Source organism: Nilaparvata lugens, chromosome 1, assembly GCF_014356525.2.
Source record: "Nilaparvata lugens isolate BPH chromosome 1, ASM1435652v1, whole genome shotgun sequence".
NCBI classification, from domain to species: Eukaryota; Metazoa; Arthropoda; class Insecta; order Hemiptera; family Delphacidae; genus Nilaparvata; species Nilaparvata lugens.
Window position 1 is genome coordinate 3,871,750 of NC_052504.1, and position 26,484 is coordinate 3,898,233.

Below are 26,484 nucleotides of genomic sequence, written 5' to 3' on the forward strand. Positions count from 1 at the left end.
AACTGAGTGCATAAATATATACTCTACCATGATAATAACCTGTTCAAGTAATTCATTGTGTGTGGATAGAGAATTCAGTGAGAGTGGTTGACCTTGTTGCTCTACAGTTACTATATCTATATACAAAATATAGTACTGCATATCACTCCTAACTCCCACACTAAAACTATATCTATAGATTCGACAATGCCGTGATTTGGCCTTTCCCAAGTTGCACAGTGAGATTCACTGCAATCTGTCACCATTGTTTGAATGGGTAGCATTGATATGTTATGTACAGAATATTCTGACAGTTCGGGAGTGAATATCACAAACTGTTCTAATCTCAGTCAGTTTTTACACTCCGAACGAAACGATTCAAAGTATCAGTTTTATCTGTTCACTGTTAGAAGTTGAAGTGATTGCATTCCAGACTCTCAAAGACTGTTGAAATGTGTGCAGAGTTTGATGAGGAATAGCTTGTGTTAGTTAAACAATCGGTCTAATTTTAATGTATTCTGTAACGGTACCTAGTTGATATTATTAAATTTACAATAATAAAAGTACGGGAGGAACACTGCACAACTGTGCGGTAGCATATACATACTTGCATGCTCTTTTGAAGTCAAGTTACTCCAGTAAAACGTAAGTACAATACTTTATAGTGAGGTCCTCGTTATAATGGCAGTGTTTGATTAGCAATGCTATCATTGTCTATCATTCAACAAAGCGGATAGCGCTATCTCTTTCTCGCTTTGCTCTGATGCCAGATCGTATTTTAACAATGTAGAATTAATAAAATATTTTATCTCAATTGAGAAAAATTTATTTTTATTAATCATTGAACAAAACCGTGAATTTTTCTCTTGATGAATAAAATATCCTATCTCAATTGAGAAAATTTATTTCTACTAATCATTGAACAAAACCGTGAATTTTTCTCTTGATGAATAAAATATAATTGGTTATTTTAAACAAGAATAACATTTGATATCACATCTGATGTATTGTCTTTTTTCTTTAGGGCTAATTTTAATATAATTATATATAAAACATAAATCTCAGTACCCTTTTGAATTATTTTATCACAACATGTCTCACACATTAATGCCATTTTCAAGTGATTTAAAATAAATAAATACTGCTGGAATCTCATAGCAGAACATCAGATGTCCTCTATAGAAGGCAGTGGCAAGGCAGAGAATCGGCGACGCTGCTCCGATGTCATTATAAAATGGACCTCACTATAGTATATAGGTACCCAACATTTGCAGCTAATATTTTTTTTAAAATAATTCAATCAGCTTACTGGATAAACTATGAAGTCCCAAATAAATAATGGGTTTCATTCATATTATAAAAATTAGGCTATAGTTCCTACCGTATATAGATATGAAAAACTAAAACATTCAACCAGCAGCCTGCTTTTACCGTTTAATTCTAGAGATTTATTCATTATCATGAAAATTTTACAACTAAAAACATCGACACTTCATCCGCTTTTCATTGATTGATACATATTATTTGATCATGAACTATTCTTTACAATAATAAAATGACGAATCAGCGAAAAGCCTATTCAAAATCCTATCTCTGCTGATGAGGCATAATTTTCAACAATAACCAGCTTGATAGTTATCAGTCGATACTATATCTTTTGATACCTGATAAAACGTTTTTATCATTATCAGTCACCAAAGAAATCGTATTAATTCATCTTACAAACATCAATTTTTATCAGTGAAACCTTATTATTTTCAATTATACACGTACGGTACAGCGCTAGGCTACCTACTAAATAGCTCAATAAACAGTTTGTTGTTCAATATACAATTTTTTTCAATTAGTTCATTTATTTCACGAACAAACATAATACGATATAACAAAGAAAGGTTTGTGTATCAATTTGAAGTGATAAGAGTATACAGTGAAATACTCAATCTTGATAAGTAGGCTAAACAAGTTTTCTATTGAGAAATGCAAAAACGTTCATTGTTGAGAACATGTTCAAAATTCACAATGATCAGGAGTGTGTTACATGTTGTTAAATTGTGTTCTTATTTTTTGTTACCTTACCATCCTGTGAACTTTCTGTTGAATTTTTTGTACAGAATGGGTGATCAATCTTTTGAACAACTCATAGGAACTGCTGCAAGTGTTTCTTCGATAGGCCTCCTAATAGCACCTGGGTAAGATGACTTATTAGATTAATATTTATTAAAAATTACTTTAATTCTCAAAATGTACGGTATAAATTCAGGGCTATTCTTCCACTTTTTTTATTAGATTAATATTTATTAAAAATTACTTTAATTCTCAAAATGTACGGTATAAATTCAGGGCTATTCTTCCATTTTTTTTATTAGATTAATATTTATTAAAAATTACTTTTATTCTCAAAATTTACGGTATAAATTCCATTTTTTTATTACATTAAGATTTATTAAAAATTACTTTAATTCTCAAAATGTACGGTATAAATTCAGGGATATTCTTCCACTTTTTTATTAGATTAATATTTATTAAAAATTACTTTAATCCTCAAAATTTACGGTATAAATTCAGGCTATTCTTCCACTTTTTTATTAGATTAATATTTATTAAAAATTACTTCAATTCTCAAAATTTACGGTATAAATTCAGGGCTATTCTTCCACTTTTTTATTAGATTATTATTTATTAAAAATTACTTTTATTCTCAAAATGTACGGTATAAATCAAGGGATATTCTTCCATTTTTTTATTAAATTAATACTTAATTTATTAAGTATTTATTATTATTATAACACATGTTCTGTACCGTAACTTGGCTCGTCACTTCCCACACCACATAGTATTTCAGGACGTCTCAAAATCCTTATTTAAATTGAAATTGAAGAAATTTTTAATACAGCTGGGAGTGGACGATTCAGAAAACATCATCACAACAAATTATACCTACCTTAATTGATAAATTCGCTGGTGGTGACGACCTGACTACTGTTCTTGGAACTAGTTGTTATTATTTGTATTATTAATCTATTATTTTATTAATTTCAAAGGGTTCTATAATTCTATTCTATAAAATACTTCAATTATTACTTTGTCAGCTACTGTATCCAACTCTTGATCTTAATCTAATTGGAAATTACATGCAGATTGATCAAGTCAATTGGAATTAAGTGGTTTTCATTACGAATTTGCGTTCGTTATATGATAAGGCTGTTTGGAGATTTTTGTAAAAATCAGTGCCGATTCTCTTCCTGCCACTGTCTTCTATAGAAGATAGCTGATACCGGCATAATTATCTGATGTACTTAATATTAATTGCTCATTATTGTTTTAAATTTAATAATCAATTATATTTTATGCCTCAAGAAAATATATTTTCAAGGTTTAAATAATGAGATTGAATATTTTGACTATTAATTACATTATTTTTACTTGGTTTAAATAACGATCTGGCAACGTTGAAGAGCTAGAAAAGGAAAGCACTATCTGCTTTGTGCGAATGATAGACAAGGATATAACAACTCCATTGTCAATAATCGAATACTATCATTATAACGTGCACCTCACTCTATAACTATAGTGAGGTCCACGTTATAATGACAGTGTTTAATTAGCAATGGGATTTCTATCCTTGTCTATCATTCAACAAAGCGGATATAGCGCTATCTCTTTCTCGTTTTTCTCTGTTGCCATATATCGTCTTTCAACATGTAGAATTAATAATTAACAAAATATTTCATCTTAATTATGGAAATTCATTATGAAAGCGGATATAGCGCTATCTCTTTCTCGCTTTTATCTGTTGCCATGTATCGTCTTTCAACATGTAGAATTAATAATTAACAAAATATTTCATCTTAATTATGGAAATTCATTATGAAATTATTGAAAAATATAATATTTCTTGCTCAATAGAATATATTTGATTATTTTAAATGAGAATGAACAGTTAATATTACATCAATAAACCTGTATCAGCTACCGTCTATAGAAAGCATTGACAAGACAGAGGATCGGCAACGTTGATCTCCTATCTTTCTCCACTGCCATTATAACGTGGACCTCACTATAGGTTGATAATTACTGCTGACTAGACATTAAATAATAAAATACGGTTATATAGGTATGTATATGAATGTATAATATAGTACAGTTGTTGTATGCAGTTTTTACTCATATAGGCACCTTGAATTAAAAAGTAGGTACCAAATTAAATTTGGGAGAAAAATGGTACAAGGATTATCCTTAGTTTTTCTCTCCCAATCAGTGCTACTTTGTAAAAATTATAAATAAATAAAATAAATAAATAAATAAATTATACGCATCCGTGTGTGTTGATAAACTAACAAGCCTACTGAATTGATTGATCCTTTTCTTATTTCTGATAAATTATTTTTCAGATAATTAGAAATGATCTTAAATATTCACGGTTTATGTATACTGAGGCTTATTTCGTTTGTTTCAGATTGATATGCAAAAATATCTTGAAAAACAAGTCGGCCAAATACGTTCCTCCCTTTGTATTCACACAACACATAGCAAGGTGAGTGCAAAGTTTTGAATTTTCAATAAATAAATAATTCAATTACAGGTTTCAGGGTGTTATTGGCGAAATAATTTTTTCAATTAACTTATTCAATACAGTATATTTATCAAAATTCGTATGATCATGATACTCCCATTTTTAGAAAACTGTTAAGCCGCGTTTACACCAAAGCTATTAACAAAAGTTAAATTCAATCGAATAGAATCTATTAAAATTAAGTTATTAACATTTTGTTAATAACTTTGGTGTAAACGCGGCTCAACGCAAATTTTATCTTTCAAGTTAAATAATTTCAAGAAGTTTTTGGCTGTGTTGCACAAAATCCTGTTAAATTTTAACCTTGATTAAATGTCACAAGAACCAATCCAAGAAGAACTTTTTTTAAAAAAAAGCAATCACTGCTGATTGGTTCTCGTGAATCATGAAAATATTTAATCATGATTGAAATTTAATAGGTGTTTGTGCAATCAGGACTTGATAGTATTTGTGTTTCAATAAGAAAAAGGTGTCTCATGATATTAGAAGGGTAGGCTACAATATAGTATAAGTGTTATCAGAAATAAATGATGATGATTTTTTATTTGCATACATACATACATACATACATAAATACATACATGGATACAACAGGTTAAACGATTATATGTCTCCTTGAAACAACACAACATTCTTCATTCAAAAATTAGATTTGAAATAAATAATAAGCTATAAGAATAAAACAAGAGTAAAATAAAATGAGAACAAAATGAATTAATAACAAAAAAAGCGTTTTAACAATAGAAATATGGGGTTTTCCTATCTTAAATTTATTGCGGAATCTACTTTCCAGGAGAAAAGATGAGATGTGGAAAAATATGAACTTAGAATATCTTACATGGACACAAACCATAAAATACAGAACAAAGAAGCATGTGGGCACTGAGAAAAAAATGTTATAAAAAATAAGAAAAATGTCATACAGAAACCTGTCACAAATATCTATCCTAAATAATTAAGGCTGAGCAAAGGCTAAAAATAAATTTTCTACTCGTGATATTTTTCAAAGTTTTTCGATTTTTATATCATCAAGCTATCAAAATGAAAAAGTTTTCTCAGGAAAACATTTTTTTTCTGATCATTATACTCTTTGAGATATGAGCGCCTAAAGTATAAATTTTTGGGACAGAACATTTCAAATTCGGTAATAGATGAATCCATGAGATTTAGAGGATAGATTCTTCATGCTATTGTTGATCTAGTAAAACAAATTTATTTTTCTGAGAATATCATTTTTTGAGAAAGTTATTCAATTTACCAAAAATAACTCAACTAATAGTTATTTTTGGTTATTTTTAGTAAATTAAATAGGCTAACTATCTTAAAAATTAATATTTTCAGAAAATTTTTGTTTTAACAGATCAACAATACCATGAAGAATCTATCCTCCAAAAATATCATGGATTTATCTCTTACCAAATTTGAAATGTTCTGTCCCGAAAATTTATACTTCAGGTACTCATATCTCAAAAAGTAATGATCAGAAAAAAATGTTTTCCTGAGAAAACTTTTGCATTTTGATAGCTTGATGATATACAAATAAAAAAACTTTGAAAAATATCACGAGTAGAAAGTTTATTTTTAGCCTTTGCACAGCCTTAAGTCTTTCAGAGTGTTGTGGAATCTGCCACGAGAGCACCCAAAGACGTCTAAGCAGACAATAAATTGATAATAGGCAGACAATAATAAAAGGTAGACAAATAATAAGCCTAAATAAACAGTATCTTTACTCTATGGTTTTATTCTATGAATAAAAACAAATTTTCTTTTCGAAAATGATTGCAGGTGTCTACTCCAGGTCCAGCAAGGATTACTTCTTGGAGCAACTCCTTTAATATTGACTTACGGTGTGGGCGTCTTCCTTGGCTTGATTTATATAGCAATTTATGCCAAGTATACTGAGAACAAGGTGAGTGTTATACTAAGATTTCATGGAGCGATCCGTGGTCTAGTGGATAGAGAGAGCTTGCTTAGCAGCATAGAGATCCCGGGTTCGAACCCTCTCACAACCAAAAGTTTTTTAACCAGATCACTCCCGTGTTATCGGGTGGGCAAGTTAAACTGTCGGTCCCGGCTGAAGTATGACAGTCGTAAGGCCCATTGACGGCTCAAATTATATATTCAGGCGGTGGGACCTTCCCGCAAGGGACTTTCCACCAACAAAAGCCATACGAATTTACTTTTACTATACTAAGATACAACATAAATACAAACCAATGTTTTGTAAAAAAAGCTACAAATGTTCTTGTGCATATATCCTTCAAAATTGTAAAATTCAATCTTGGAAAAATCACATTTCCTATTGCATGAGTATAGAATAATCTATAATATGATAAAGGAAAGAATTGGCTTATGCAAGTACGGAATAGGAAATCCACGAATGACACATCATCACGTCTGAACTACTTTTGGGCTGATTAACTTGAAACTTTCCACATAGATTCTCAATTTGCCAGTGGTGGTTATAGGCTTACTTTCAAGTCTTCAAGATTGAATTTATTTCTTCAAGAAGGTTTTCAATTGGATACCCTTGCGGAGCACTGGTTATAATATTATGAAGGAAAGAATTTCCTTATACACATACAGGATAGGAAATTCACGAATGACGCATCATCACGTCTGAACTACCCAACTTATTAACTCAAAACTATGCATATAGATTCTTAATTTACCGAGGATGGTTATAGCTCTATTTAAAATTCTTCAATATTTCAGTAGGTCAAGTTTTTGATGAAAACTTTGCGGAGCACGGGTTACCTGCTAGTTGGATATAAAGAAAATAAATAAATTAATATTATTTAACGAAAATCTAAATTAAATGCTGTAATTCTCCCCGAAGACTTCTGCTACTGCAAATATTGACAACAGGGTAAACAGCTAGATGGAAATTCGATGAGCGCTACTATATAGTTACCCTGTTGTCAATATTTGCAGTATAATCCAGTCAAATGGTCGTTTTTCAGGAAGTTTTCAGGTCGTTTTGGGGGTGAAGCCGCCCTCTGGCGTGTCAGAAAATTTCAGATTCGCATTCAGCGCCCCAAAATACATATAGAACCGTCGAGAAAAATTCTTTCGGGGCTGTTTATTCCTGAAAAAAAAACATTTGACTGGACCAGTAGCAGAAGTCTTCGGGATGAATTAAAGCATTTTATTTGGATTTTCGTTTAATAATAATGATTAAAAAAGTAAATTCGTATGGCTTTTGTTGGTGGGGAGTCCCTTGCGGGAAGGTCCCACCGCCTGAATATATCATTTAAGCCGTCAATGGGCCTTACGACTGTCATACTTCAGCCGGGACCGACAGTTTAACGTGCCCATCCGATAACACGGGAGTGATCTGGTTAAAAAACTTTTGGTATTGAGAGGGTTTGAACCCGGGATCTCTATGCTGCTACGCAAGCACTCTATCCACTAGACCAAATAATAATGATTAATTCATTAGCATTTGAATAATTGCAATTTCTCAGTAATTTACATCTGTAAATAAATAAATAATTTTATTTGACATTCATTTAAAGTTTTGGAAATTATATGACCACTTTGACAAGTTGTGTAGCCATTTTTAGTAATTTATTTATAACTGTAATTATAATAAATAATTGTTTATTTATTTATGAAAAACATGGAAGCATACAGGATTTCTCCCAAAAATTGCTTCCATAACAACACAATTACAATAGTTCATTATACTATCAAACCGTCTAACTTGGGACAGTTTTCAACTTTGACTTGCAATTCAGTTCCATTATTATTTTAATAGTTTATTTCTCTTGTGCTCGAAACTTAGGTCTTTAATAATACTTCAAATATAAACATTCAATTTCATTATTATTCCAACCTGTTCTGAAAAAAAATATATGGTGTCCCAAGTTACCCGCAGAGGTTGGGTAACTTGGGTCAACAAAAAAATTTGCCTGAAATAAGACAATTGAGTGGTTGAAGGCTAACTTGTGACATTAGATTTTGAATAATATGTTTCATATTCATAATAAAAACGTTAACTGTAAAATAATTGAATAATAGATAAAATAATTGTGTTTAATAATTGAGTGTTCACAATAGAAGTCATTAAAGGCTCAATTTCTAGGTTAGTGATAGTAGATTGTTATGACTGTTAAAAAAGTATCTGAGCTGTTAATTAGATGTTCAAAACGTTATTAAATATTTTCAATGATGTGTTCCCAACAAATCCACAATGTCAGAACTCGGAATGTTTTGCACAGACAGCTGGTAAGTTGGGATTGGAGGGAAGGGGTTAAACTGTCCCAAGTTAGCCGGTTTGACGGTACATAGTTAATTGTAATTGTAAGACATAGTAATTGTTAGGACATATAAATTAATATAAAGACAACTTGAGTACCTATATGTATTGAATAAGTCGATAAATAAATGGAATATTTTGAGTGAGAAATTAATTCATTTTCGATCGCTCATCGCTTCAAATACAATAACAGCCTTCACTATGTAGCACAGTTCACATTATATCAAGACACTGTTGATCCAAATAGATTGATACAAATCATTAGGTCACATTTAAGCTGCGTTTACACCAAAGTTATTAACAAAATGTTAATAACTTAATCCTTATAGATTATAATAATTAGATTGGACATAACTTATCATCCACATGAGGAACATATATGTTTGTCAAGTTCTGTTCAATCTAATAGAATCTATAAGGATTAAGTTAATGCTTATAGATTCTATTAGATTGAACATAACTTATCATACACATGATGAATCGAACATATGTGTTTGTCAAGTTCCGTTCAATCTAATAGAATCTATAAGGATTAAGTTATTAACTTTGGTGTAAATGCAGGTTTGGAGTAAATTAATACAATAATTATAAAGGAATGATTATATTTATTATAGTAGGTATAACTATTTCACATGGATGCATATTTTAAATTCAAAAATATGTTTGATGACTACCGTATTTTTAAGAAAAGTCAATCTCTTTTGTAGGGTTTGACGAAGCAGAATCCAAACACACATTTTGTATCATGATAGCTGCCCATATAGCATGAATCCACCTCTCGCCCAGAAACGCACTGTAAAAAAAAATTAATAAGTCTTTACGGTATTCATGTCAAATCCAGATAAGACTGAAAATAAATTTTAAATAACACATCTTGTAAAATCTATTGAGAGGGATCTATTTTATTGTGAGAAGTAATGCTCAGAAGTTTTCAATCAACATCAGAATAAGCTCTAGTGGGCATTCTGGAAAAATTCTTGTATGAATATTAATTATAGTTATTTATTGATATAGGTAGTTGTTTTCTAAAAATTATTATTATATAGCTTGAATTATTAACAAGTAGTAGCTGAATTAAATTGGTTATAGGAGTAAATGATGGTCAAAAAGTCAAAATCATTATAACTTCGATCAACTTTGGTGTCATGTTTACGAAACAAATCCAACAATTTTGTTGCAATATTCAAATTCAAATTCAAATTTATTCACACTCATAAATACATATACAGAAACCAAATAGAGTCTAGCTTGACAAATACAACAATAATCCATCTAAAATTTAATAATAGATTGTAAGTAATAGTATATAATATAATAATTCTAATAAATTCTAATAAATATAATAATAATAACTATAATAATAGTAATATATTATAATAATTCATTAACTTATTCATAGGCAAATTTGTTTTGCTTTTTTGAAGTGTAAATTTTTATTATAATAAGTAATAAGTGATAGTAGCTCAACCTACATTTTGATTTGGACTGTAATATAAATTTGAGAAGGGACGGTTTTGGGCATAAGTCTGTTGTGCCTTCTTACATAAGTGTAATAATATTGTACATGTCTGAATAAATAAAGAAGTAGAGAGAGTAAGGTAAGCTTTCAACAATCTCAAGTAAATATCACAATAATAAATTATACTGTACAATGTGGTTTTTGTACCATTTTCAACAAAGTAGCCTATTATTAGAAATATATTGTAATGAAAAATATCTTACAGATGTTATTGGTATCTGAGGATACCAAGGCATAAATTCTTTCCTTGGAGGTAGTCCATTACAGTACTGACAAAAATTTATGGTCAAGATAAACAAAGTAAGTATAAAATATTTGAAAAATGATCTCATAGTCAAAGCCATAATTTCACTCACTATAACTTAGCTCAATTGAAAACAACTAAATGTTATGTGAAGTATAACTTACTGCAATACTGCTCAAATAGATGATAAACTGTTATCTTGAAGTAAAGTTTAATGCTATGAAATAAAAGGTACAACGTTAGGAACAATATAGGGATTATTTTTATCTTGAATACTGTAAGAAATTTCTAAAGGGAGAGAATTATTGCAAGATGTTATTTATAAAAAAATATTACAGAATTACTGTACTGTTAAACCTATGTGTACCAGTACACCTAGTGAGGTCCACGTTATAATGGCAGTGGAGAAAGATAGGAGAACAACCTTGCCGAACCTCAGTCTTGTCAATGCCTACTATAGACGGTAGCTGATACAGGTTTATTGATGTAATATTAACTGTTCATTCTCGTTTAAAATAATCAAATATATTTTATCAAGCAAGAAATTACATTTTTCAAATAATTTCATAAATAATTGTCCAAATTAAGATGAGATATTTTGTTAATTAATTAATAATTCTACATTGTTAAAAGACGATCTGGCATCAGAGCAAAGCGATAAAGAGATAGCGCTATCCGCTTTGTTGAATGATAGACAAGGATAGCAATAATATTGATAATGAAACACTGCCATTATAACGTGGACCTCACTATACTCTGTGAATACTATTTCATTCAACTTGAATTCGTTACCGGTATTCAACTTTATTCTTTATATTTTCACAAAAAAACACACCACCAAACAGCTTCTGATATTCTAATGATAGAAAATTTCCATGACAAATATTTGATTGAAACAATATATATGAATTAAACTAAGATTACTGTACACCATATTTCCATCAATAAAAACTATTAAAAAACTATTTGATCCATGAATTATATTTTTTACAATCTTTTATCTCACGCTATAAGTCTGTAGATTAAATATTTAATTTTTGAAAGATTCTGTTAAGCAAAGTTTAAAAAAATTGAAATAAAATCAACAATGAAAATACATTATATTCAGTTCAATGTGAATTAAACCTATCCAGAGATTGTCAGTTTGGTGTAAGGGTAAGCATTGACCGGTAATTAGGAGGTACTGGGCTCGATTCCCGGGCTGAAAAATAATTTTACAAAATTATCACGGCCTGTATACAAAATAATTTTTTATAGTAGCACTCATCGAATTTCCATCTAGCTGTTACCCTGTTGTCAATATTTACAGTAGCAGAAGTCTTCGGAGTGATCTACAGCATATTTAATTGGGATTTTCGTTTAATAATAATTATTCATTAATTATAGCATTTGAACAAATGCAACTTTTTTCCATCTGTACAAAGTAAATTAAGCTATGAGGGTGATTTTTTGTAGCACAAGTACGGTAATATCAAACAATCATTTATTACTTGACAAAATAATATAATAGAAATCTTTCAATATAATAAAAGAGCTCGCAACGCGACCTTGATTTTAGCTCGCAGCACCAGCCTATGATTAGAGCCTGCATTTCGAGCTCGAAACTGGCTTGAACGATGTATAAACGGACTCTTGAAATTAACTCATTTCGATTTAAACGCATGCGAACGAAATCTTGAATCAAGCCCTCACATTTGACAAAACGAGCTTGTTTTGATTTCGATTCAAGTTGATTTTGCTTATTGGGAAATAATATAATAGAAATCTTTCAATATAATAAAAGAGCTTCTACTAAAGTATTTCAATAGGGCTACTTAAATATTTAATTATAGCCTAATAAAGAAATAATTTCATAGTAGGCTACCTTTTTTCTTCAAAACGTGTCATCTATACTATAATAAAGGAAAGAACTGGCTTATACACGTTCGGGATAGGAACATTATGTTTGACGCATCATCACTTCTGAACTACTCAACTGATTAACTTGAAATTTTGCATATAGATTCTTAATTAACCGAGGATTGTTATAGACCTACTTCCAATTCTTCAAGATTTCATAACGCCAAGTTTTCAGTTTGTCAAGTTTTATAATAGACCCTTGCAGAGCACGGGTTTCCGGCTGTAGTGAGGTCCACGTTATAATGGCAGTGTGTGATTTGCAATGGTGTTGCTATCCTTGTCTATCGTTCAACAAAGCAGATGGCGCTATCTCTTTCACGCATTGCGATGTTGCCATATCGTTTATCAACAATGTAGAAATTCAACTAATTGACAAAATATTTTATCTCAATTATGAAAATTTATTATTACATCTTTAAAAAAAATATTTTCTTGACAAATAAAATATGATTAACTATTTTCAACATTAATGAACAGTTAAATTCATCAGATATATACCAGTATCAGCTGTTTGGGTGGCAAGGCTGAGATCTGGCAACCCTTTTCTCCTATCTTCCTACTCTGCCATTATAACGTGCACCTCACTATAGTATAAAATACAACAAAAGATGTTCTTAATTTTTTACCAGGACGAGCTGAAAAGCAGTGTAGGATGGTGGACTTTAATCCTGGGCGCATTATTCACCTACACTTACATAGAAGATAAAAGTGTAGTGGAGCTGAGATATGGCACTTTCATGCTCATCATATCAGCCATGATGCTTGGAAGTCAGTTGATGAAAGCGGTGAGTTATAATATTAAACACTACATAAAAAACTCAATTATTCTCTATTGATTCATACAATAAGTACATAATCAAAATGATAGGGAGAGATAAAATAAGGTAACCTTGTGCCATTCCTCTCCCAAATTTAGTTAAAGTTACAAACGGTTACATTCTCTCCAAATACACGATATTTTACTGGATAAAGTTGGAAACGGTACGACTGGAACAGATCCTCAACGTCAATTCAATTTTCAATTGTATGTAAGTCGAATGAATTAATTAATTCACAAATATTGTACTATAGGATAAATTTCTAAATTGAGTACAAAAAGAACAAAAAGGTTCAACGAATAATATAATGATGCCATAATAATATTATAAATATTAATATGTATGATCCATTTATCCCCACCATATTCATGATTGTTTTCATAGCTATTATGAAGAGTTGAGAAAACACAGTTTTATATTGTCATATCCACATTTATTAGACATTAATACAGGACTGCAGTTTTGTATCAATTCTCATTCAACAAATTTGATTATGGAGAAGTGGTATAATAGAGAGTTTTAGCCTACAATTATTATGAATATAAATGTTAATAATATTTCTATATAATGTCATTTTCATTATTGGAGTTGTATTTTTTTAGTATAACCATAGAGAAAAGATAGCATTGGAAGATATCTCATGATATATGGCGTTCATGTACTAAATTTCATTTGTTGCTGCATGGTGATATATATGTGATATCTATCCATAATGAAAACACTGGGATTTTGCCAAAAAAACTCATTTATTATGAAATAATTAAAATATAAAATAATCCCTTATTTATTCCATAATAAATAAGTGATATTTTTTGACAAAATTCCAGTTTTTTCATTCTAAATTTCACTGGTAACTCGTACCGAAGCTCTTTTTCGTGAAGCTATGTGACGCTGGAGTCTCTCATATTGTGCCGTTCTCACACTCTCACCCCAACAAACAGTAATACTGTAATAGACAGTAGTAATAAACAGTAGTTGGCTTGATTAGAAAAAATCGGTTTGAAATTTGGAACTTCAACTATACCATGGGATATCTTGTTATGCCATCTATTTTTGGTAAAACTACTTCTATAGTCGGGTCCACATATGGTAGTGTTTTTGATTAGCAATGGTATTGCTATCCTTGACTATCATTCAACAAAGCGGCCATCTCTTTCTCGCTTTGCTCTGTTACCACACCGTCTTTTCAAAATGTAGACCAATCAATAATTAACAAAATATTTCATCTTAACTATGAAAACTTCATTATGAAATTATTGAAAAATATAATTATTGCTCAATAAAAGATCATTGATACTTTTAAACGAGAATGAACAGTTAATATTACCTAAATAATCCTATATCCTATATACAGTCTATAGAAGGCATTGACAAGATAGAGGTTTGGCAACGTTGTTCTACTATATTTCTCCACTTCCATTATAACTGGACCTCTGTATACCAGGTGTATACTATTCCAATCAGTATTATGTGATAATTACATCTAAGTTAAACAGTTTAATAGAACTCTCCAAGATTAGAAAATTGTTACCGTATTCTAACAAGTTTTTATGAAGGTACAGTCGTATTGGTAAAGCATTTTTAGATGTTATAATATTATTATAATTGTGTATGTTTATTGAGAAAATAAATTTGAATTCGAATTTGAATGTTTTAAAATTTTCAGGGTGACGCCATCAGACAGAAAAGTACAAAGGAAATACCATTTCCAATTGTTTTCTTTGGTTCCATTACAACTGCGTTATGGTTTGTCTACGGCCGGATCATTGGAAAACCTATAATACAGGTACCGTATATATAAAATAATTTAAATTTTATCAAAAATTAATTTTAATCTCAATTAGTTCGACTACAGTGAGATCCACGTTATAATGGCTGTAAATCTGACAAAGCATTTATTGGAACGGTTCCACTTGTTACTTGTTCCGCTACTACGTAGACATCATGTTGTCATTTTGTGCGACTGCGCTGACCAGTGACGTCACAGTCAAGGTTCACGTTACTACTCTAGTCAAGTTGGTTTTCTATCCTTTTATTCATACTTTTTCGTCGGATTATTTGCCGTTGCAATTTTAATATTTTTACTATTCGATTTTTTGGAATTTAATCTTGTCTTTAGGCATCTTTCTTTCTAGATATTTGTTACTTTTTCGCCAGGCGGTTGCATACGTCTTACCTATGTTTCTAACACATCCGGCATCTTGCTTCTTTCATTGTAGCTTGCAGCGTCACCGTGTCTTTCAATGGTGGATAGTCGGGTGTGCGTACCTTGCGCCCGGTCTAAACTTTTCATCTGAATTCATCAGACCTACAGAACGTTTTTAAAGTGTGAATTATTCTACAAATTAATTCATTTATTCTATTCTTCAGTTGTGATTCAGTTATTCATCGATTGCTTCGCATATTTGTCTTTTGTAATGGTTCCTAGTCGGTGTGTGCATCCTGCGCCCGGTCTAAACCTTTCATCTGAATTCATCGGACCTACGAAACGTTTTTAAAGTGTGAATTATTCTTCAAATTAATTCGTTTGTTCTATTCTTCAAGTGTGATTCAATTATTCATCGATTTCTTCACTCATTTACTCTGTTAAATCCTTGATAAACTTTGTCAAAAATTGCAACCTCACGTGAGCATTCATCGCTATTTATTTGATCTACAGAACATTTTTAAAGTGTGAATTATTCTACAAATTAATTCATTTATTCCATCCTTCAATTGTGATTCAATTATTCATTGATTGCTTCGCATATTGCTTTGATAAACTTTGTCAAAAATTACAACCTCGTGTAGGCTTCAATTGCCATTTTTCTACAATTGGCTTCACCTCGTGAAACTCAAACTTTCAAGTTCATCATCTCTACCGTTTGGAAATCAATCCAAAAACTCCACAACTTGAAGATCGGATTATTCGTTTGGAATTCTACTTACTCCTGCCTACATTTCCACTGGGGGATTCACCTGCTGTGGTAGACGGTTCCATGCTTGTCATCGCATGGCCAGATCACTTCATCGCTTGCTGATGTCCTGTTCCTGTGGGTATTGCGGAGTCATTGCCTGTCTGCCTGGCCGCATCTCCTCTTCAAAATTTTATTCAGGTTATGTAAATCATTCTATTCAATTTTCATTTACGTATATACTTATTGATTTATTAATGTCTATCTTGACATTCAATTCTGAGGCCACTGACGCCTACTTATTATTTGATTAATGTCTATCTTGACATTCAATTCACTAAGGCCACCGACTCCTATTAATTCATTGTATTTAACAGCTACCCTTGGCTTTACAAGTGATTTTCTGAGGCCACTGATGCCTATATAATTGTATTCAATAGTAGCAACTATTAATTTATTGGATTTGACAGCTACCCTTGGCTTTACAAGTGATTTTTCTGAGGCCACTGTCGCCTATTAATCATTCTAATTGATGTCCATCTTGACACTCAATTCATTGAAGGCCCATGTCGCCTATATTCAACCTGGACTATCTTCACATTGTATTTATTAGCTACCCTTAGCTCTTAAGTGATATTTTAAGGCCAGTGACGCCTATTAATTGTTTGGTCGAAGTCTATCTTGACATTCAAATCACTGAAGGCCTATGCCGCATATATTTTTATATATGTTACTTGCTGAGCATTTTTTACAGCTTATGTCATTTTTTAATCATTATATTGTACCTTGCAGCAATAATCTTCATTATAGCACTCAATTTATATCATTTCAGGTATCATTAATACTACCTTTTCAATTATTGTCAGGCTTCAATGGTCATTAATGTCATTGACCTAATTTCATTTAAATTTTGTATTTCTCTACATTATTTCACATGTTGTAATTTTCCCAAGATATTTAACTTAATCTACTACAATGTTTTTTGTATGTGGCCATCTGCCTATTATTATTAAAGATTCAAAGACTTAAGACTTAAGGATATTTAACTTAATCTACTTACAATTTTTTTGTATGTGCCATCTGCCTATTATTATTTAAAGATTCAAGGACTTAAAGACTTAAAGATTCAAAGATTTAATCTACTTACAATTGCTTTTGTATGTGGCCATCTGCCTATTATTATTTTATTGATCTCAAGATATTTGACTCAATGTTTTTTGTATGTGGCCATCTGCCTATTATTATCTTATTATTATTAAATCTTATATTGTTGATTCATTTAGTCTTTTATTGGCGTACTTACCACACTTCAAGCTATCAGTATTTTTATGCACAGAATTCAAAGATTTATTTGTAGGTATTTATATCAACTATCATTCACAGTCCACTGCCCTGACCTTGGATTCTGTCATAAAAGTTGGTTCATCCGGGCCAGATTTCTTGATCCAGTACCTGGGATAATTGTTAATTGGACCAATTATAAAAATTGGTCCTCCGGCCCATTCATTTTTTGATCTAGTGTTACCTAGGATAATTGTTAATTTTTATTACCCATTTCTTGGTCAATTGAACCTTAGGGTTCCAGTGACCGTGTGCCTAATAGTCTAGCTTGACGCCAATGATTAGGTCCCACTCTAGAGTATATTTTATTTCATTGTACTTTTGTATGTTTATATTGTTTAATATTAAGCATTCATACACTTGTTTCAAATTTTCAGTACTGGCTGCAACTCAAAGCATGCTGCGACGTGTATGCACCAGCTATCAACTATCTTGTACCCTGAGAGACTGAACCGCACTGAACTGGTCACAGACGGCTATTGCGCATTGAGAAAACAACACACGGCATACCACACCGCCTTGCGAGCTCGCTACTTGACTCGCCGCACAGCAAGCTTGATACAACTTGCCTCAAACGCACAGGCGTGCCTCTCTGCGTACTGGACCAGTGCCCAAAGTTGCTTATTGGCGCAGCAATCGCATTGCTACAGTGCAGCATCATTTCATTCACTCAGGTTTTTCTGTTAGTTTTTAAGCATGTCTGATCATGAGGAAGATTCACTTCCTGAGCCTTCTGCTTTCCAATGCAAGAGACAATTACACACGAAATAGATTGGTTCATAACCAGCTATAGTGATTATGTTGTGGACACTGAAGCCACTTATTATCAATTGTTGACTGTCAAAAACGAACTAGGTTCACTTAGAATTAAGTATGATAAGATACATCAATAACTATGGAATTCAGAGTTGCAAGCACAGGACACTTCAACTCATTTTGAGATACTCAATAATTTATCTCCATTACCTCTAAGGCAAACGCTGCATTAACTGCTTTTGAAAGCAGACAACGCATCAATGAGGCCACTGCTGGTGCTTCCCAGCGGCAACATCTCAAAACGCACCTTTGGCAAATTTTCAGTTGCCTCAGATTCCGCTTCCACGCTTCAATGGGGAGCTTTCAAAATGGCAAGCATTCTCAAGTGCTTTTTTAATATTATTGGTAATCAAGATAATATTAATGATTCATTGAAATTTTTCTATCTTCGTCAATCACTCAGTGGTGAAGCTCTTGCTAGAGTGGAACACATTGAAGCTGACGAAAATGGTTTTCAGCTTGCATGGAACCTCTTAAGGGAGAGGTATGACAACAAGAGATTAATTGCTGCCAGGCACGTCACGGCAATTGAATCTCCGCCTACCATAAAGCGTAACTGTCCGCAATCATTACGGGCATTCATTGACTTTTGCAAGTCCCACATTACCGCGCTCGAAGCGCTTCAATGGAGTCCAAATCAAGGACTTATTGTAATGCACAAAATGTTGTTGCAGTTGGATACTGCTACTGTTCGAGAATGGGAAAAGAGTGTTGGTATACACGACATTCCCACCATTGATAAATTTTGGAATTTTTGGAATCACAATGCAAAATCATGGAAGCTGTTGCTTCAAGCTCAGCTAGCCATCATCAAGGAAATGTACAGCAAAGTACATCCAACTCGGTTGGTGCTCATTGCAAGCCGAAGTTCCATCAAAATCAATCGAATGTTCAAGCTAGGATGCAGGTTACTACCTCTTCTATGTCACCTTGAAGTTTTTGTAATTCTGTTGGTCATTTTCCAAATCGTTGTAATGAATTATTGAGTTGCAGGTTACTGATCGTTGGAATGCTGTCCGTGACAAAAGGTTATTTATAATTGCCTCAAGCCTTTCGCACCCAATCATGTTGTTCGGACAAATCGTGTACACTTTGTGGCAAGAGTCACCACACTGTTCTTCACAGGTCGTATCCTCAATCACGGGACACTCAGCCTACTTCTAAGGATAAGGTAACTTCAAATTTTTCATTCTCAATCCTTTGCTCCCTCCAATGGTAAGAATGCTGTTTTGAATTCCGTCATGGTTCAGAATGCGGAAGCAACTAAGCAAGCTGTTTCTCATGCAGAACAGCCTCAGAAGAACTCTCATGTCACAATGAGCTCCACTTCGTCTCTGTGTTTGCAACAGCAATCAACTGTCGCTTTGTTACCTACTGCCGAGGTTTTGGTTCAAACTTCTAGTGGGGAATTTATTAAAGCAACCGCGCTTTTAGACTCTTGCTCTGATTGTAATTTGATGTCAACTAGGTTGGCTGAAAAATTGTCACTTGCTACCTTGTATTCTGACACTTTGATTCATAGTGTAGGTGAGAATAAGACCAAATCATCTGTTTCTCATTCAGTTTGCTTGTCTTCATCTGATCGTTCGTGGTCGGTTGAAGAAAATTGTATTGTAGTTGATAGCATACCATCTAATGTTCCTAGTGTGAACATCGATCTCTCCAAAATTTCAATTCCCGTTGAACTCAAATTAGCGGATCCATTGTTTGATCAATCTAAACCTGTAGATCTGTTACTTGGTGCTGGCATATTTGCATCTGTTCTTCAGCCTGGTAAATTGTATCTAGCTCAAAACACTCCCATTCTTCAGAAAACCAGTCTAGGTTGGGTCATATTTGGTTCTTGTAAAGCTATTCGTCCTATTGCAGCACCTCGTTCGTGCCTCCCCGCTTCACCTGTGGCCGCTCCCCGTAGGGTCACATCGAATTTTCTAACTTCAAATGATGTCTCTCATCAGTTAGAGAAATCAGTTCAGGAAATCAGTTCTCATTCAGTTCAGGTATTAGCTACCACTTCTTCTCATAATGATGTTATCTCAGGTATAATCAATAGTTGCTCCACCTATCACAAAATCGTTCATACAACAGCATATGTTCTACGGTTCATTCATAATTGTAAAAAACAAAATTCAGTCGCTCCGCGCTTTGGTCAATTAGCTATCTCTGAAATTTCAGAAGCTGAAAATTGTATCTTCAAATCTATTCAAGAAGAAGCTTTCTCTGCCGAACTCAAAGCATTGCGTCAAAATCAGGAGCTATTGCCTAATAGTTCTATTAAAGCCTTGTCACCATTCATTCACTCAGATTCTCTGCTCAGAGTTGGTGGACGTTTGCAAAATGCAAATGCTTCATTTGATTACAAACATCAAATATTGTTGCCTAGCAATCACAAATTCACTCGTGCATTGATTGTTGCTCACCATCGTCGTCTAAGTCATGCTGGGGTGCAGGCCACCATGGCCAGTGTAAGACAACGATTTTGGTTTCCCTCCACCCGTCGCACCATCAAAAGTGTATTGAGGCATTGCATATGTGTTTTCGCTTTTCAGCTCTTCGTTCTGAGCAAATCATGGGTAGTTTACCTGCGGCCCGCGTTCAGGCTAATGTTCACTTTCACAATTGTGGTTCGGATTACGCCGGTCCTATTCCCATTCGTGTAGGCGGCCCCAAATCTTGTACTTCTTATTAACCACTCTTCAGAAAACAGGCAAATTGTTGAACAATTATGAAAATTTTAAGGTCGGTACGGTTGTCATCTTGAAGGATCCTGGTTCCGCGCAGGCCACTTGGAAGCTGGCGCGCATTACTGAAGTTCATCCCGGTAAGGACGACAAGGTTCATGTTGTCACTGTTCTCACTCCCTCTGGCACTTTTAAGTGAGCTATTTCGAGTTTAGCACCTCTTCCCATTGATGAGGATTCTAGTTAATCCCCTTGCTCTTATGGTTCATGTTGTATTTTAGGTTTCATTGTTTTTTTCCCCTGGTTCTCACATGGGGACCAGTTTTCAACTTCCAAGCCTTGCCAGATTTTACATATTTCTTACTTTTTCTTATTGTGCCATACCCCGTATGACACAAGGGGCCCAGTTTATGTAAAATCTGACAAAGCATTTATTGAACGGTTCCATTGTTACTCGTTCCGCTACTACGTAGACATCATGTTGTCATTTTGTGCGTCTGCGCTGACAGTGACGTCACAGTCAAGGTTCACGTTACTACTCTAGTCAAGTTGGTTTTCTATCCTTTATTCATACTCTTTCGTCGGATTATTTGCCATTGCAATTTTAATATTTTTACTATTCGATTTTTTGGAATTTAATCTTGTCTTTAGGCATCTTTCTTTCTAGATATTTGTTACTTTTTCGCCAGGCGGTTGCATACGTCTTACCTACGTTTCTAACACATCCGGCATCTTGCTTTTTCATTGTAGCTTGCAGCGTCACCGTGTCTTTCATGGTGGATAGTCGGGTGTGCGTACCTTGCGCCTGGTCTAAATTTTCATCTGAATTCATCAGACCTACAGAACATTTTTAAAGTGTGAATTATTCTACAAATTAATTCATTTATTCTATTCTTCAGTTGTGATTCAGTTATTCATCGATTGCTTCGCATATTTGTCTTTGCAATGGTTCCTAGTCGGTGTGTGCATCCTGCGCCCGGTCTAAACCTTTCATCTGAATTCATCGGACCTACGAAACGTTTTTAAAGTGTGAATTATTCTTCAAATTAATTCGTTTGTTCTATTCTTCAAGTGTGATTCAATTATTCATCGATTTCTTCACTCATTTACTCTGTTAAATCCTTGATAAACTTTGTCAAAAATTGCAACCTCACGTGAGCATTCATCGCTATTTATTTGATCTACAGAACGTTTTTAAAGTGTGAATTATTCTACAAATTAATTCATTTATTCCATCCTTCAATTGTGATTCAATTATTCATGATTGCTTCGCATATTGCTTTGATAAACTTTGTCAAAAATTACAACCTCGTGTAGGCTTCAATTGCCATTTTTCTACAATTGGCTTCACCTCGTGAAACTCAAACTTTCAAGTTCATCATCTCTACCGTTTGGAAATCAATCCAAAAACTCCACAACTTGAAGATCGGATTATTCGTTTGGAATTCTACTTACTCCTGCCTACATTTCCACTGGGGGATCACCTGCTGTGGTAGACGGTTCCATGCTTGTCATCGCATGCCAGATCACTTCATCGCTTGCTGATGTCCTGTTCCTGTGGGAATGCGGAGTCATTGCCTGTCTGCCTGGCCGCATCTCCTCTTCAAAATTTTATTCAGGTTATGTAAATCATTCTATTCAATTTCATTTACGTATATACTTATTGATTTATTAATGTCTATCTTGACATTCAATTCTGAGCCACTGACGCCTACTTATTATTTGATTAATGTCTATCTTGACATTCAATTCACTAAGGCCACCGACGCCTATTAATTCATTGTATTTAACAGCTACCCTTGGCTTTACAAGTGATTTTCTGAGGCCACTGACGCCTATATAATTGTATTCAATAGTAGCAACTATTAATTTATTGGATTTGACAGCTACCCTTGGCTTTACAAGTGATTTTTCTGAGGCCACTGTCGCCTATTAATCGTTCTAATTGATGTCCATCTTGACACTCAATTCATTGAAGGCCCATGTCGCCTATATTCAACCTGGACTATCTTCACATTGTATTTATTAGCTACCCTTAGCTCTTAAGTGATATTTTAAGGCCAGTGACGCCTATTAATTGTTTGGTCGAAGTCTATCTTGACATTCAAATCACTGAAGGCCTATGCCGCATATATTTTTATATATGTTACTTGCTGAGCATTTTTTACAGCTTATTGTCATTTTTTAATCATTAATATTGTACCTTGCAGCAATAATCTTCATTATAGCACTCAATTTATATTCATTTCAGGTATCATTAACTACCTTTTCATTATTGTCAGGCTTCAATGGTCATTAATGTCATTGACCTAATTTCATTTATTAATTTTGTATTTCTCTACATTATTCACATGTTGTAATTTCCCAAGATATTTAACTTAATCTACTTACAATTGTTTTTGTATGTGGCCATCTGCCTATTATTATTTAAAGATTCAAAGACTTAAAGACTTAAGGATATTTAACTTAATCTACTTACAATTGTTTTTGTATGTGGCCATCTGCCTATTATTTAAAGATTCAAGGACTTAAAGACTTAAAGATTCAAAGACTTAATCTACTTACAATTGCTTTTGTATGTGGCCATCTGCCTATTATTATTTTATTGATCTCAAGATATTTGACTCAATGTTTTTGTATGTGGCCATCTGCCTATTATTATCTTATTATTAAATCTTATATTGTTGATTCATTAGTCTTTTATTGGTGTACTTACCACACTTCAAGCTATCAGTATTTTTATGCACAGAATTCAAAGATTTATTTGTAGGTATTTATATCAACTATCATTCACAGTCCACTGCCCTGACCTTGGATTCTGTCAATGGCAGTATTTAATAAACATTAGTGTTGCTGACTTCATGACGGGATTTCATGCAGTCTGTATTATATTACTGACAGACTCCTTACAATGTGTGAATTCAGGGCTATAGTGCGGTCCACGTTATATTGACAGTATTTAATTAACTTTGGTGTTGCTATCCTTGTCTATCATTCAACAAAGCAGGTAGTACTATCCTTTTCTAGCTCCGCAATGGTGCCAAATCTGTTTTCGACATTGTAGAAATATAATTAATTAAGGCGGAGGATCGGCAACGCTGTTTTCCTATCCTTATCCACTGTCATTATAACGTGGACCTCACTATAGGTACATTCTTCTATCCTATACTATTAAACGAGCAATTTCTGTTTATAATTATGTTTAGATGTTTGTATTTCTTAGGATCTCGGAAACAGCTCTAAAAATTCTCACGAAATTCAGAACATAGTACGTTTTTAATATAAATATTCGATTGCACTACATCCCATCCCTGGGAAAACTCGCTGAAGGACATTAAAAGGATAATTATGATTCATCCTTGGGAAAACAGCTGATAATAATTATTTCGTCGTCTGTTGGTGATTGAAGTGAGTGAGCGAGTTCATGAGTGTGGGACTGTGTCAAAATTATGACTCAGCTGTTGAACTTCTGTAATCATTCAATCAGTCAGGTACTTGGTTCCGATTGCAAAGAAGACGGGTTATTTTCAATCCTGATTAATTCCAGTAGATCCATCTTTTTGAGTGGTCTTCTCTGATTTGGTTCACGTGAAATTATTCAGGATTAAAATTCAACCGGCTTTTGTGAGAGAAATTTTTGCATTCCTCTGGGAATTAATCTCAATTTACTGTGATTAGATAGAACATTTCTGTATGAATGTTTTGAATGTTATTATAATTTCTTCTTTCGTAATAAATTTCTTATGCTTTTGTACTCCAGAGCGAAGCTCGGTCCCCGATATTTATTATAAAATAGAATCATAGTCCCCTTTGAAATTCTACCTGACGATGGTGTGAGTTCTGAAACTAGTTGTTATAATTTCTATGCTTAATCTATTATTTTATTAATTTCAAAGGGTAGGCCTACTATAATTCTATTTCATAAATAAATACTGACAGACTATTGGTCGTCATGAGATTGTGTGCGGGCTTATGAAGCTGTATGTGTGTTTCTCCAGTGTGGGTATATATTCTATATTTTCCCATTTCACAACACTCCTATTTTTCTCTTTCTGGAGGAGGTGGATCTACACCCGGAGAATATTTTTGAAATACCATTTGAAGATAGACAATCTTTTCCACATGAGAAGCTTTAATTTTTTAATGACTTGACAAACTTTCACTGTGAATTTTCTCTACGTTTGGTTGTTCTCTTCTAAGACCAGAATCAATATTATTGAAAATCAATCATTTACTTATGCTTGTTTCCAAAATTTAATAATTTAACGTGAGGCTGAAGCGATCAGTGAGGATAGAATGTAACATACATTCTGTTCTCTCTGGAAGCGAAGATCCTCCTCAGGAGTGAAATGCATACCTCATTTCGCCAAGAAAAGTAAGTGTTTTTCAAATATTTGCAAATGTAAAACAGTGTCTGAGCTACACAAAGTTAAAATAATTAACCGTTCTCTTTTTTGTTTCAGATTCAGACAGGCATGGCATTTGTTGTATTCAGTGGTCAACTAATGTTATCTTCATATATCCTGCTGTCGATGTCAAGAAGAAAGAATAAATCAGTATTTGTAAAAAAATCTAGTCCATGTCATTTCATATACTTAACTCTGTATAAACAGATAGAAAGCATGAAAAATTGCTGAATCAGTACCTGTATCAGTGTAGGCCTACGTGTTCAGTACAGTGAAAATACTCTTCTTCTTAGTTTCGTGTTGAGACTTATCCACTACCTCCGTAAACAAAGCCGTAGTGCATTCATGTGACGTCAGCACAGGTAGGACTCTTTACACCAATCAAAATTTGTTGATTTCAGCTGACCTATGCTAGTGTTTTTATTGGTGTAGGAGCCCTACCTGTGCTGACGTCCCACAGATGCGCTACGGCTTTTTTACGGAGGTAGTGACTCAGTCCATCAGATGATCGACGAGTATTGATAGTCCCATTGAATCTTTTGGGAAGAATATATTTTTTCCTTCAGGTACCTTGAACAGTGACCATTCCTGCACTGATTACAGAACGCAAAGAATCACTTTTCCGCTCTAGTGCGCAAAGTATTAATTTGCATACTCTTAATACTTTGCGTATTATCTTGCAGCCATCCCAATCAGCTGTTGACATTGTTGGCGTGTATTTGAATGCGAATTTGTTCGATCTATATTTTTCTGATTTTCAATTAAATAAAAATGAGAACTCATTAAATTATACATTTTGAATATTATTAATTATTCATTAAGTTATTTGAAATAATATTTTTTTCATTCATAAATTGATTGGTTGAAAAATTATTTAGAAATTGAGATTTACTCAAATTATTCAAATTTTCAATTAATTGGATTAATTTAATTTTTAATTTGAATACATATCGATTATTAATTTTCAATTGGATTATCAAGTTTAAAATAAATTGAAGTTCTTATTAATAACAAAACTATACAGACAAACATTTGATGGATTTAGCAATCGTT

The 26,484-nt window shown here is 33.0% G+C and overlaps 1 protein-coding gene and 1 long non-coding RNA gene across 2 annotated transcripts; one reads left to right on the forward strand and one right to left on the reverse strand.

Annotated features, from left to right (window-relative positions):
• The first annotated feature begins 1,816 nt into the window (after positions 1-1,816).
• Positions 1,817-25,577, forward strand: LOC120348737 (sugar transporter SWEET1-like). Its single transcript, XM_039428057.1, is given in 7 exon segments — positions 1,817-2,168; positions 4,436-4,513; positions 6,338-6,461; positions 13,105-13,260; positions 14,960-15,079; positions 25,489-25,534; positions 25,537-25,577. Coding segments are annotated over 7 exon segments (777 nt in total). The 5' UTR covers positions 1,817-1,956.
• Positions 9,500-10,692, reverse strand: LOC120351304. Its single transcript, XR_005571303.1, has 2 exons — positions 10,536-10,692; positions 9,500-9,606 (listed from the first exon to the last, which is right to left on the reverse strand). It is a non-coding gene; the product is annotated as an uncharacterized LOC120351304 (long non-coding RNA).
• Positions 25,578-26,484: the final 907 nt, after the last annotated feature.